Source organism: Aquarana catesbeiana, linkage group LG04 (genome assembly GCF_042186555.1).
Source record: "Aquarana catesbeiana isolate 2022-GZ linkage group LG04, ASM4218655v1, whole genome shotgun sequence".
Classification (NCBI taxonomy): domain Eukaryota; kingdom Metazoa; phylum Chordata; class Amphibia; order Anura; family Ranidae; genus Aquarana; species Aquarana catesbeiana.
This window is the reverse complement of record NC_133327.1, coordinates 199,514,582-199,529,244: the sequence shown is the minus strand read 5'-3', so window position 1 is coordinate 199,529,244 and position 14,663 is coordinate 199,514,582. Positions and strand designations below refer to the sequence as shown.

Genomic DNA, 14,663 nt, shown 5'->3' with positions numbered 1-14,663 from the left:
TTTTCAGTTTTAATGTAAGTTACTACGTATGTTACAATAAACTTGTATTTTAATTACTACACTATGGGAGCTATTCCTTTTTTCCTGACTAATGTCCTGGGACTACTGTGAGTGGCGGGAGGTGAAGCGGAGAGCCAGATCCACGGACACCCTGCAGGGAAGGTGAATGCTGATGCTGCTGCTGCAGGAAACATATCCCCTTTATAATAGCACTATCCATCTGCTTGACTCGGCCCACTTGGGGCTGCTACTGGAGGTGAGAGGCTGGGGGGAACAATCGGTGTATGCACCAGAAGCAAAAGAACAGCACAAGTCACTGTTATCTACACGTCTTAAATAGACTTTTGGAACACTTGAAGTCACATTTTGCATGATATTGGTGTGGACTGCATTGCACCTTTGTCACACTTTTTTGGACTACACTATTTATTATTCTTATTTTCTGTTTGTGGTTTGTTTGCATCTCACACTGAAGGGATGCATGTATAATATTTTATTGCACATATGTCACTATTTTCTCATTTTAATTTTATGCAAAAAAAAAAATTTTTATATTGTTGCGGAGCACTTTTCCGCATCCGTAGTTGTAATCTAGCATTCATGATTTTTTTGCACACTGGTTAATTGCTATACTTTAGAGAAGACGAGGTCACACGTCTTATGTTATAGCACGAAGAATCCTTTATTATTATATTTTTTTGCACATGTATGCAGATTTTGCACTTTTACACTTTTTGGACTGTATTCAGAGTCATTAGTATGTCATTTTGATTATTTACTACATTGTGGGGTTTGGTCATTGCACCAGGGATTGCACTTTTGCACAAGTCACTTTATTCATCTATTTATTTGACACGCAGGTTATTTATTAGGACTATTGTAAGATGACAGCATGGTATACTCAGTTTTAAGAATATTCTTAATTTCCAAGATCTATAATAGTAATTTGATTTTCTCTTGGTTTGCTTTAGTGGCTAAGTCTTATTGCCACACACCTATATGTGTAATAGGAGGATTACATGGATGTTGATTGACAAAATAGTGTTCATCTCGTTTCTCTGCAATCTGGTACCAGAGGATAGAGTAGCGCCACATATTATTCTGTCTTAGTATCTATTTACTGGGGTATTGAGTGCACCCATCTATGTTGGCAGCTTTTTATCTGGTAACACAATTGTTTGCTTAGGTTATATTTTATAGGAGGTTGTGGTTTTTGCGCATTAGTCTTTGTTATTTTGAATGATGTCTGTAGCTACAGGCATCATTCAGATATACCCGCTCAAAGTCCGTCACGTCATATGACCGCAGGTGGGAGTGAGGAGGTTAAAAAGCACAATACTGTTTTTAATAAACAAAAAAAACAAAAAAACACAATATTTTTTACTTTTTGCTATAATAAATATCCCAAATAAAAAAAAATGTTTTCCTCAGTTTAGGCTGATATGTATTCTTCTATATGTTTTTGGTAAAAAAAAAATCGCAATAAGCGTATATTGATTGGTTTGCTCAAAAGTTTTAGCATCTACAAAATAGGGGATAGATTTATGGCATTTTTATTATTATTATTATTTTTTTTTTACTAGTAATGGTGGTGATCAGAGATTTTTATCGGGACTGCGATATTGCGGTGGACATATCGGAAACTTTTGACACATTTTTGGGACCAGTGACAATTATACAGCGATCATTGCTATAAAAATGCACTGATTACTGTATAAATGTCACTGGCAGGGAAGGGGTTAACACTAGGGGTGATCAAGGGGTTAACTGTGTTCCCCAGTGTGTGTTCTAACTGTGGGGGGATGGGACTGACAAGGAGGAGAGAGAGATCGGTGTTCATACTTAGTATGAACACATAATCTGTCTCCTCTCCCCTGAGAGAATCGGGATCTGTGTGTTTACACACACAGATCCCAGGTTTTTGCTCTGTCATGAGCAATCGCGGGTACCCAGCGGTCATTGTGCCCGCTGGGCACTCGCATCGGCTTCGGAGGCGAGCCGCGCGCACATGCCCCCTAGTGGTCAAAACGCGAAGCGACGTAAGGTAACGTCATTTTGCCCAGGGGAGCCAACCTGTCGCAGTTGTGCGGCAGCTGGTCAGGAAGGGGTTAAGTAAAAAAAGAGATTATGTTTGTTATTATAAATTAAGTATTGGCTAATAAGCATTAAAGTGATTGTAAACCATTTTTTTTTACATCAAATCAAGTAATGTTGTACTTGCCTGCTCTGTGCAATGGTTTTGCACAGAGCAGCCCCGATACTCTTCTCGGGTCCCTCACAGGTGCTCCTGGCTCCCCCCAGCTGAGTACCCACCATAGAAAGCTGCTTGCTATGGGGTAGAGCTGCACAATTAATCGTTAAAAAATTATGATCTCGGTTTAACCCCCCTCATGATCGCTATGCAGAATTTCCCGATTCATTCATGTGTAGAGACTTCTCTGCTCACTCAGCTGTCAAAAGAAAAAAAACAGGCAGCCTGCTAAGTTTTTCACAACATTGTCCGTGCTGGTAGATAACTAGAAACATTGTAACTTTTCGTTCTTAGATCAAAGGGATGAACTTCTGTGTGTAAATGAGGGAAGTTTAACCACTTAAAGACCAAACCCTTTTTTTTTTTTTTTTGACACTTGTTTCTTACAAAGTTAAAACCAGTATTTTACTAGAAAATTACTTGGAACCCCCAAACATTATATATCTATATCTATATATATATCCTAGAGAATATAATGGCGATTGTTGCAATATTTTATGTCACACTGTATTTGCGCACCGGTCTTTTAAAAGCAATTTTTGGGAAAAAATACACTTCAATGAATAAAAAAAAAAAAAACGAAATAATAAAGTTAGCCCAATTTTTATTTGTATAATGTGAAAGGTGATGTTGCGCCGCGGGAATCGTGATCTTTATTCTAAGCCAAAAAATTGTGATTCTCATTTTAACCAGAATCATGCAGCTCTACTATGGGGGCACTCGTGCGGGCTCCCTCCCAGGCCCAATCTATGTTTCCAAAGTGGGCTTTAATTTTCCTGTGACCCCAGTAGCAACAGTGCTCACAAGAACAAGATATTTGAAGACATATGCAAAGTTTTGATACCTCTAGAATAAACAGGACCTCTAAGCAACCACATGTAAAACCAATCCAACAAAAAGAAAACTGCATTGCAGTCTTAACTCTATTAATCATCATTAAATCTGCAATTCATTTCTTTATCATGCATTAAACTGGATACCTGGCTAACATAATTAGCAAATTAACATAAGAGAAAAAAAGACATTCTTTAGATGAAATGAGTGCCCAGCTTAGTTTGAAGTGAGAACAGTTTTGCATACATTATTTAAATCTCTCATTACACTGAAAAAAAGTTATTTTTTTAAATGATCAATGAAAAGTATGTTTAAACTTCAATATCCTAAACCTCTAAAGATGATTACAGGCATTTGCTTTTTCTTACTATGAATAATAACTCAAAAGCAGAGATAAATAAATGCTTAGAAGTAGACAGACCTACAAAGACATTGGAGAAGGACTACATTCCACTCAATAAGTCTTATCATTCTTCCTCTGTCAATTAATAGTTTAAAACAGAACATACAGATTATTACATTTGTTACAGGAAGTGGAGCATTTTGATGTTACATTACATCCATACAAAAATTATACCAAATGCAATTAAAATATTTGCAAGGAGAAGCAGAGTTAAATGTACACTAAAAATTAATCCACTGGTTTGTTCACTAAAGAAAACCTACTTCCGCTTTGAAGCCAGTGATTAAATTCTCTCAAATAAATCACATGGCAATGTGGGTCTGTCACCGCAACTTTTAAAAAAAATATTTTCTATAGCGGTAGTTATATCGGAAGTCAGTCTCCTTTTCTTTAAGCCATGAGGCCTTGCAACAATGGGCATCACAGCAGCTACTTGGGTTACTATAAATACAGTCTTGGAAAAAAAACAGTTTTCAGTTAAAGCAGCACAAAAGTACTTACCTTCTTCTTTACGTTTTTGGGCATCTTCTTCACTCTTCTCCTTTGCTCTTAAAGCTTCATCAGCTTTTGCTAAAACAAAAAAAAAAAAGTTAGTTTTCTGCACTAAAAAAACAAAGAAAAGAAAGGGATAAGAGTATTAGAATAACTCAGCAATCATTAGCATCAGGATCAGCATAATTTGTTTTATGTTTATTGCTGTGTTAAAGCAACAATAAATGCCTTCATAGGAATGTCTTCCAAAAAGATCCAATCTTGGAAGACACTCCTGTAAAAGTCTATGAGGGATCACTGCATAGCCATTGCTGAGGAAAATTTAGGGCAGAGGATGTAAACATTAGAGCATGCTGCAGCTGTCCTGTAAGCAGGCGAGAATAATGGATTGTCACCTTGCAAATCCTTACTGTTATGCAGTAAAACAGAGCAGAATGTCAAAAATATTTTTTTTTGGAGAATTTAGTAAAATTTAACCAGTTTTCTGTGTGAATTTATATTTTAGCAATTGGTATTCACATTTTATCAGCCTTGTCTAATATAAGGATTGCGCCAAACCAATACAAAGATAGCATAATTCACTTAATGAAAATAGAAAATGGAAGATCGTAGGGTTTCCCATTTGGCCCAAGTTTTGACTGGCTTTTAATATGCCAACAGGATTTCTGCTCCCCAGGCCTTTATGTACTATAAAAAAACAACCTAATTCATACATAAGTAGTCTAAATACATGACTTATCTGTTACTCCGAATAGTACACATGTCAATTACAGCTGACCTGCAGAACACATGCTGACCATATTCTTTGATGTAAGTGTTACATTCAGTTTTTCTGTTTTGCATCACTAAACCCATCTGGTCTTGCTGGTTATTGAAAAACCAAAATTATCATTGTATCACAAATTTAATGTAGAACCTTATGCAAAAGGGTAAGTTCTGCCCTTATCCACCTCCCCCCTTCCTCTATCACTTTTGGATCCTCTTTTTTTTTGGCGGGTAGGGGGGCGGGTACCTGGTTTTGACAGGTACCGAAGTTCGCCCGCCTCCCATGCCCGCAGCCTTCTGGGACACGTCACAGGTCAGGTTCCAGAAGACTGCAGGACTGTTCAGGAAGTGCAGAGTGGCTTGCGCATGCAGCGGGAAGCCAGCTGTGAAGTCGCAAGTTGTCACAGCCAACTCCCTTAGCAAACATGCCGGCACTGAGAACCCAGAGACTGGTGAAGAACTGGCCCGGCCTGGTCCTTTTATTAAAAGTTAGCAGCTACAGTATTTGTAGCTGCTGTTTTTTTTCTTCATACAGCCTGAAGATTCTCTTTAAGCCCCCACAAATCTGCTTATATTTATTTTCATCATACCCATCTCCAAAAGTTCTATTCTTTAGGGACTTGGATTTCTTTAAAATCAAGTACAGTATAAGGACGTGATTAAAAATATCCCATGCAACCACAGAGAGGTGGATGTCTCCTCCAATACAACATTGCCCCCTATCTGATGAGATAGGTCCTTCCTCTGTGCTCCTTTATAAATTGCATAATATGTTAAAGCAGTACATGTATAGCCAACACCTTCCTTCCCTCATTTCATTTAGAATAGCAATGAAGTACTGGTCAGGTCACATGAAAAAAAAATATTCTTCCTGTTAGGAAGCACACATTACTGCCCCCTAGTGTAGCTAACGACCCTATCTTCGCCAAGTGTTGTATTCCAGCTGGATCAGAATGTTTATGGCCATTCAAAGAGCAACATTTACAGCTTCAGGTGATAAAACTAACCCCTATTATTTTGATTTACAGGCAAGTTCATTTTAGCAATCTTTCCCCCTTAAACGTCACTCTCCACAAAAAATACATAAGGTCGCAAACATAACAAATGTTCTCTTGTTGCAGTGACGATTTTCTTGAGCACAAAACGTTTATATGGATAGAGTCTCAACACATAGCAAGGATGCAGTTTCTATTTTGAAATATAATAGAATTATATATTTTCGTCCCAATAAATCATATGAACAGTACTTTATTCCTATTATGACAGCACTCGTTAAAAGAATCTCTTTCCCTCTGGAAACCTCTTCCCTTATTACTTAATTATCTATTAGTTGCTCAACTGCAGGGGTTTTGAAACACTTTACTACAGATGTTAAAGAAGATTAAAAATATACAGCACAGTAACAGGGGACTATCAATATACTCTGTAAATTAATTAAATTTCTGTTCTAGCACATCATTTATTCCAAAGCATTAATGTCTCAAAGGAGCCATTCCCTTTTATTGCCATCTCACTGCCTGATGAGTGAACTAAGTGAAAATAAGTCTCTAATAGCATTATACTTGATGAAATATTAAGTTTAAAAAGTACTGCCTTGTCAGATGGAAAATAAAAAATAAAACTGAAGAATCTGAACTTTATCTAAAAGGAAGGGCAAACAGCAGATGTATACATAGATAGACTGACAGAGTTGGGCTGCCAACTGTGTAGAAACAAGGCTATAAAAGTAAAATGCATTACAAGCGCTTTTATTTTACTATTTGGTGCTGATGTGTGGACCAGAAAATCCCAAAATCAATGCTTAACTAAATGGATGCTAGAAGCATGCAAAGCTCATTTGTGATATGCTGAATTCCAGGTATGATTTTTTTTGCAGTTACTTTAGTCAAAGCTTGGATGCCTGTGTCAACTGACCCCCGTGTTCACAATGCAGCAGGCCACAGGGCCCAGAAAGACAGCGTGGAACACTTTAGTAGTAGTGGCTACTACAGTAGTTATCCACTTTCACAGAGATCAATGAAACATGCATACATATATTGGTCCAAGCCAAACTAATGTAACCATACCATACCTGGAATTCAACTTTAACTGATCCCTCTCGTATGAATTTGAGCCAGTGCCCCAGAATAATTATTATACTGTATCGATGACTATTTTTTAGTAACTTGCAGTACAATATTTTATGGCACAATGTAAACTGCCATATGTACATGTTTTCAAATCAAAAGTCCAGTTTAATTTTACATACACTAATTATTCTTAATCAGTTATACTAATTAGCAGAATGTTAGCTTCATCTTCAAACTTGCACTAGAGAAATTGCATCTGCATTCTGTTGACTATACACCTAAAGTACACTATATTGGGACACCTGCCTTTACATGCACATGAAATCCGTAGGGTTCGATATTGAGTTGGCCCGCCCTTTGCAGCCCAAACTCCACCCCGAAAATCACTCATCCATGTCTTTATGGACCTTGCTTTGTGCACTGGTGTGCAGTCATGTTGGAAAAGGAAGGGACCATCCCCAAACTGTTCCCACAATGTTGGGAGCATGAAATTGTCCAAAATGTCTTAGCATGCTGACGCCTTAAGACCCCTTTCACACTGGGGCGGTTTGCAGGCGTTATTGCGCTAAAAATAGCGCCTGCAAACCGCCCCTAAACAGCCTCCGCTGTTTGTTCGGGCCGCTTCTTTGGAGCGGTGAAGAAGCGTTGTATTCACCGCTCCTAAACCGCTCCTGCCCATTGAAATCAATGGGACAGCGCGGCTATACCGCGGTAATACCGTGGCTATAGCCGCGCTATACGAGGGGTTTTAACCCTTTTTCGGCCGCCAGCGGGGGGTTAAAACCGCACCGCTAGTGGCCGAATACCGCGGTAAAACAGCGCTAAATATAGCGCCGTTTTACCGCCGATGCCCCCTACCGCTCCAGTGTGAAAGGGGCCTAAGGGTTCCCTTCACTGGAAACTAAGGGGCCAAGCCCAACCCCTAATAAACAGCCCCACACCATAACCCCCACTCCACCAAATGATTTGGAGGGGCGGCCCAATACTATTGGCAGTATAGTGTGGATGAGCGAGTTTGAGGTGGAGGAACTTGACTGGCCTGCACAGAGTCCTGACTTCAACCCAATAGAACACCTTTGGGATGAGTTCAACAGGCCTTCTCGTCCAACATCAGTGCCTGACCTCACAAATGCGCTTCTGGAAGAATGGTCAAACATTCCCATAGACACACTCCTAAACCTTGTGGTCATCCTTCACAGAAAAGTTGAAGCTGTTATAGCTGCAAAGGGTGGGCCAACTCAATATTGAACCCTACGGACTAATGCTGGCCATACACTATACAGAAAATCGGCCGAACCCATTTTCGAAAAACGAACGTTCGACCGTGACCGCAAACGATCGTGCCATCATATAATGACCGATAAATTGTTCAGTGGACATGAATAAATAATTTTTTGTTCGTTTTTTTACATATACCTAGTGCAGACAGTTTGGACGGGAAACACATTAACCTTGCAATTTATCGTACGTTCGGCAGAAATTTTCCAAACTTCCCGTTCGTTTTTTTCCCACAAAAACGTCACAAACGATTATCGATTTGTGCCCATTAACTTGCCGAAAAACGAACGAAGTGTCTATACGAACGATTTTTCGTATAGTGTATGGCCAGCATAAGACTGGGATGCCATTAACCACTTCAGCCCCGGAAGGATTTGCCCCCTTAATGACCAGGCCATTTTTTGCAATACGGCACTGCGTCACTTTAGCTGACAATTGCGTGGTCGTGCGATTTTGTACCCAAAACAAAACTGATGTCCTTTTTTTCCCACAAATAGAGCATTCTGTTAGCAATATTTGATCACCTCTCCGGTTTTTACTTTTTGCGCTATAAACAAAAAAAGAACGACAATTTTGAAAAAAAAAAACAATATTTTTTACTTTTTGCTATAATATCCAAAAAAAATAAATAAAATAAAACATTTCTTCATAAGTTTAGGCCAACATGTATGTATTCTTCTACATATTTTTGGTAAAAAAAAAAAATCGCAATAAGCGCATATTGATTGGTTTGCACAAACGTTATAGTGTCTGCAAAATAGGGAAAAGATTTATGGAATTTTTATTATTGTTTTTTTACTAGCAATGACGGTGAGCTGCGATTTTTAGCGGGACTGCGACATTGCGTCGGACAGATCGGACACTTGACACATTTTTGGGACCATTGAAATTTATACAGCAGTGTCTGCTATAAAAATGCGCTAATTACTGTGTAAATGTCACTATCAGGGAAGGGGTTAACACTAGAGGGCGATCAAGGGGTTAAATGTGTTCCCTCGTGTGTGTTTCTAACTGTGGTGGAAAGAGACTGACTGGAACATATTGCTGTTCCTAATCACTAGAAACAGCAGATCCTCTCCTGTCAGAATGGGGATCTGTCTGTTTACATTGACAGATCTCCGTTCTGGCTCTCTTTCCCACGTTTGCCTGTGGCCAGCGGACATCCCAGCCGCTGGCCACATGCAGCGGGCACGCGCCTGCTATGGCGATTCATGGGAACGTGCCGACCTGCCGCCGTATAATGACGGCGGCTGGTCGGCAAGTGGTTAAATATTCAAGGCAGGCGTTGCAATACTTTTATGTATATATAAACCCTAAAACTAGCCATACATGGATCAAAAGCTGGCCAGTCAAAATTTAGCAAGTTCAAAAAGGACAGAAGTCTACCAATCATCAACCAGCCTGTCTGGTTTTTCACGATCAGTGCCGCCAGCACTGATCAGTGTGTTATGGCAGCAGGGAAGTTCGCTTGCTGTCGGAATACAAAAATTAAATGTGGAGGATTCTCCCACCCACATTACGTATGTGAATGGGTGAATTAGGCAATTTTTTTCTGTTCAATCCACTTGTTGAAGGAAGAAAAAAAAAAGATTAATGTATGGTCTGCCTAACAATGAACTTCTCATATTTGTTCCCTTTTCGGTCTGCTAAATAATCAATTGGAAGTATTTTGCTATATCTTTTCAATAAGTGCAAACAATAGCTCTTGATTTTGCCAGAAATCTTGATGATAGATTTCTGTTCTCTCTCCTTGAGCTAGGGGACAGGTTATGAATATGGGGGGGGGGGGGGTTTGTTATAGTGTAGGCAAGACTGGCAACATGTGCTTAGTTCAACGCTGTGTTGTCATGTTAAAGCAGAAGGTAGGAGTATATTATATTTCTGGAACATCAACAGTTATTTTTCTGTACTTGCAGCAAGTTTGAGGGGATAAAACATGTTATTTTTTTTTTCTAATTTAACTGTGTTTACATAAAGTTAAATGTCTACAATGTGTACATGTCTTTTCAATTACTTTGAGTTAAGAAATACTTTTATGTATTCATTGAATAAAAGGATATTTGTTTTACCTGTGAAATTCTTTTGAGTACATCACAGGATGGTAATTCTAGAATGACTTGGGTGAACTACCACCTTCAGGAGAATCGGACACTTGCAAACAAAGCTGTAAAGGCAGGCCAGTATAACCCTTCTCACTTACTGTATGCCTTCTGTTATGTAGCAATAACAAGAGTGGATCATATTTGGAGAGCGAATGGACCTATGCCCTGTGATATATTTAAAAAAAAGAATTTGCAAGCGAGATAAAAATACTATATTTTTAATCGTACTTCACTATACACAGGATGGTAATTCTGGAACCATTGGGACACACACAAGCAGTCCAATTGAGGGGAGGGCAACAGGGCAAAAAACGCTAACAGGCCTGCAAAACCAGCGGTTTAACAGAGGTGGCTACTCAGCCTACAGAGCTACCTAAAGAACCTTATTACTGAAGCCAACACCACTTAAACGTCCACCTGGTAAAAAGAAAATACAAGGGTAGATAGAGAATCTTACAGCTCGCCAACTTTATATGTTCCCTACCAGATCATGTACATCACTCCGTTCAAAGACCTCTGCCTTGGTGAAGTCCCCATTTGAGAGTCCCTCTCCATTGTTTACCGCATACTACTTGACACAACATCTCAATAAGAACTCCCATATTTGCAAAAAAGGGAAAGAGACCTGAACACTACATTTACTGGTGACCAAAAGAAATGCATACTCTTTTTTTGCTCCTAAATTTTTACACTGTAGTAAATACCAAGAAGACACATACAAGATTTTAACGCATTGCTATAGGGCCCCTTCGGTCTTGATATCCTTGTTTCCATGGCACAGCCCCTTATTCTGGAATTGCATAACCCAAACGGGTACGCTACTACAAATTTTTGTGGAATGCCCAATCATTCAAACAGTACAGAAACCTATGGGCTTCTCCCTCTGACAACCCTGAAGCGATTCTCCTGAACCTAATGCCTATGTCCAGTAAAATGTATCGTAACTTGCTCATTAAACATTTAAATGCCGCCAGGGCCTGCATTCCCAGCACGTAGAAACAATCATCATCGCCCACCGTGTCCCAATGATTTGCCAAAGTGAAGGATATCTAGTACATGGAAATGTGGCCTTTAGAAATAAAATGAAGGAGCAAAAACTGCTGGCCCTACTAGAAACTGTTCCACTTTTCTAATGAATACTTGCAATATTTCTGATTCTTAGGCCTTATACTCCCATTTTGAAATGCTTTCCTGCCCTATCACCCCCACCATAAATCCTTCCTTTCCCTTTACCCACTCACCTCCATCCCTGTGTTTTTTTTCCCTTCACCCTCTGTCCCTGCCCTCTGTCTCCCTCTCTTATTTTTTTGTGGCTTCTCCCCATCATATAAAACTATAAAATGCCTGGTGTGCTTTGATGACAATAGTATGGCTGTATGTAGGCTATATGTATTGCAAATCAAATTCACCTGCTTCTAAACCATATCTATGCATTTATTGATGTATCACCCCAGTCTTTATGGCTGAGTTTCTCATGGTTTTTCTTTTGCGTTTCCTTTGTGCTCGACCACTTGTTCAGTTATACTGTGAGACATGAATATGCTTGTTGATTCTACAATACTGTAACAACCTGTACTAGTCACCCAAGTTTTACCATAATCAAGAACGGTGCCTTTCCATGCTGTTTTTATTGATGCATACCATTAAATAAAGAAAGAAAAAAAAGCAGGTGGTGGCCTCTAAATCTGAAAAAAACATGCAGCCTCAGAAGCACTATCTGGTAAAATGAGAAAGAAGGAACCTTGCCCCTAAGGTTTATAAACTAGGGGCTTCTGAATCCACCTAGCAGCATAGTAAAGAGAAGCTGGGCATCTCCAATGGGGACCTGAGGGCTGCATTCACACTACAGCATTTTGAATCGCGGGCAGATTTGCCACGGATCTGCCCGCGATTTGTCAGTGCCGAGTTGTGAATGACAAAACGCGGGATTTGCATTTGACATGCCATTCATTTGAATGACACCTCAAACTGCGGTGCCGACCTGTTCTCATGCAATAAAACGGGATGCAATCACGGCAACCAGCATCACGGGACACGTAGCCCAAAAATAGTTCAGGAGCTACTTTGGGGCGTCATGCGATTGCAGTGGGACAATTGCGTCAGGCCCTGCCCCGCGATTTGAGGTGCCATTCAAATGAATGGCATGTCAAATGCAAGTCCAGCGTTTTTTCATTCACACCTCGGCGTGGCAAATCTGCCTGTGATTCAAAACGCTGTAGTGTGAATGCAGCCTCAGGAGCAGTGGACAAAGAGCTAGGCTAGCGAAAAAAGAGTATCTGCAAAAAAAACTTGAATAGCATGCATCACATCCAGACAATGGAGGGAAATCTCCCTAGGATGTTTCATAGAATAGAAGCTACTCGGTAGAACATTGTCATGGTTAAGGGGAACGGAATAAACCATCTTTGGGAAGAAAAAAAAAAAGAGGTCCTGGGCCCCAAAACAACCATATCCATATGCAACACTAAAGGAGGTCTGTACAGGTTAAGGCCAGGATACAGAAAATGCAACTCACTGACATGATGGCGACGAGAAAGGGAGAGAAAAAGAAAAATCCCTGATAGATTCATAGGGCGATTGTTGAAGAACTGTGGGGCCTGGTGGAGATCCTACAGAGGTACTGAGGAAAATACAGGAGGAACACTGTGAAAGGCACCCTGTACGAAGGGGCAGTCCTAGGGGGTGGCAGTATACTTTGACCAGCTTTAAAAAAAGTTGCATGTGATCTGTCATCATTTGTGTAGCTTCCTTTTTCTACCTTGTACAAAGGTCTTCACTGTGGAGTGAGAAGCATTCCCTGAAAAGAAATGCTAGGGTTGAGATTTGATCCTCAATTGTACTGAAGTCCAAACAGTTAAGTACAGTTAAATATTCCTTCAGAAGGAAGTTGTCTGATATCCCATTGTCAAAGCAGGACAATAACAGGTAAGTGAAAGTGCTGGGAAGATGGGAACAAGCAATGGGCATTCCATTGAATGGTAAGAATCATTAGTTCCCACATTGGGAGCATGAGCTCTTGGCCTTGATCACAAGGGGGAAAAATATGATTTTTTCTTGTACAAAGAGTTTTATTGAAAATATATATCAACAGAATAGTACAAAACAGTGATGGATACATCATGAATTGACAGGTATAAGATTGCCGGAATCCGGCAGGTAGAACTGAGGTTCAGGAATTTAAGCCTGGTCTCAGGCAACATACTGAGGAGTGTCTTCATCTCCTGTTTACTAGCATAGCGGTAAATTGCAAACCCAGAATATTATGTTTGCAAACACTCAAACATTTAAAAAACGCATAGCGAGATGTTATTGTAATATGTAACATTGCATTAAGAAAAAAAAAAAAAAAAAAAGGAAGCAGAAATAAAATCAGATTAAATTGATTAACTTCAAAGAAGATAACATACCTTTGTATGGTATAACTTTTTTGTTACCTTAAATATCCAATCTCTGTAAACTTAAGCCCAAGGGCTTCTTAAGAAGAAGGAGAGAGAGAAATTGAAAGTGGGAGAAGAGGGGGGTGGGAAAGGAGGGGAGGACCCTGGGGTGGGGGGAACTGAAGCTCATTATAGGGAAAGAAGCGTTAAGTCAAATCTTGATGGACGGTTATGGGTCACCCAGGGTTGCCATATCCTGAGGAACTTATCATGTGTGTCCAACAGTATGGCCGTAAGTTTCTCATTTCCATGATGTCATTCACACAATTTTTAACTGCTTCAAAGCTAAGGTTCGGAGTTTTCCAGGCCCTTGCTATGTTCAATTTAGTTGCAGTAAAAATATGTGCTGCTAATTGGCGTTCAGGACGAAGAAGCTCTGCAATCGGTTTCCATATAAGGGCCTCAAAAGGGTCCCGCTTTATAGTGGTATTAAAAAGATTGCGTAGTAGTGCGTATACTCTGACCCATAATCTGCAAACCCTGGGGCAGGTCCACCAGATATGCGCCATTGTGCCCTCCTGTGAGCACCCAGGAAAACAGATGGGGGAATAAGATGGGATGAAGCTTGCTAATCTAGCCGGGGTATAGTACCATCCATAGAAGACTTTGTAAGCGTTCTCCAAAAAGAGAACATTCTTAGAGCATTTGGATAGCATAATAGTCATACCTTGCCAGTCCTCCGGGTCTAATTGTTTCCCGAGTTCGGCCTCCCAATGGAGACGATAGGGTCCCAATGGTGGCGTCTTGGAATTAGTTATAGCGATATATATGAGGGAAATCAGACCCGAGGACTGGGGGCGCGATCTGCAAAGGCTTTCAAATGGGGTCATGGTAAAGGGGGCCGAATGAGATTTTGTAAGCTGTTGGAGAAAATGCCTAATTTGCAGGTAACTGTAATGCTCCCTAAGGGGGATATCGTGTGAGGAACATAAAGCCGCGAAAGGGATGATCTTGGTTGGGGTGAGTAATGAATGGATATCTGTAAAGCCGTTATCAGACCACCACTTAAACTGCAATGGATTATCACAACCT

At 40.0% G+C, this 14,663-nt stretch overlaps 1 protein-coding gene across 2 annotated transcripts in view; it reads right to left on the bottom strand.

Annotated features, from left to right (window-relative positions):
• RSRC1 (arginine and serine rich coiled-coil 1) overlaps positions 1-14,663 on the bottom strand; it is a 531,608-nt gene that overhangs the window by 108,440 nt on the left and 408,505 nt on the right. For both annotated transcript variants that reach the window (XM_073626091.1, XM_073626090.1), the window contains exon 7: positions 3,990-4,058. In XM_073626091.1, the coding sequence (XP_073482192.1) occupies positions 3,990-4,058 (69 nt within the window). The remainder of the gene's footprint in view (positions 1-3,989; positions 4,059-14,663) is intronic.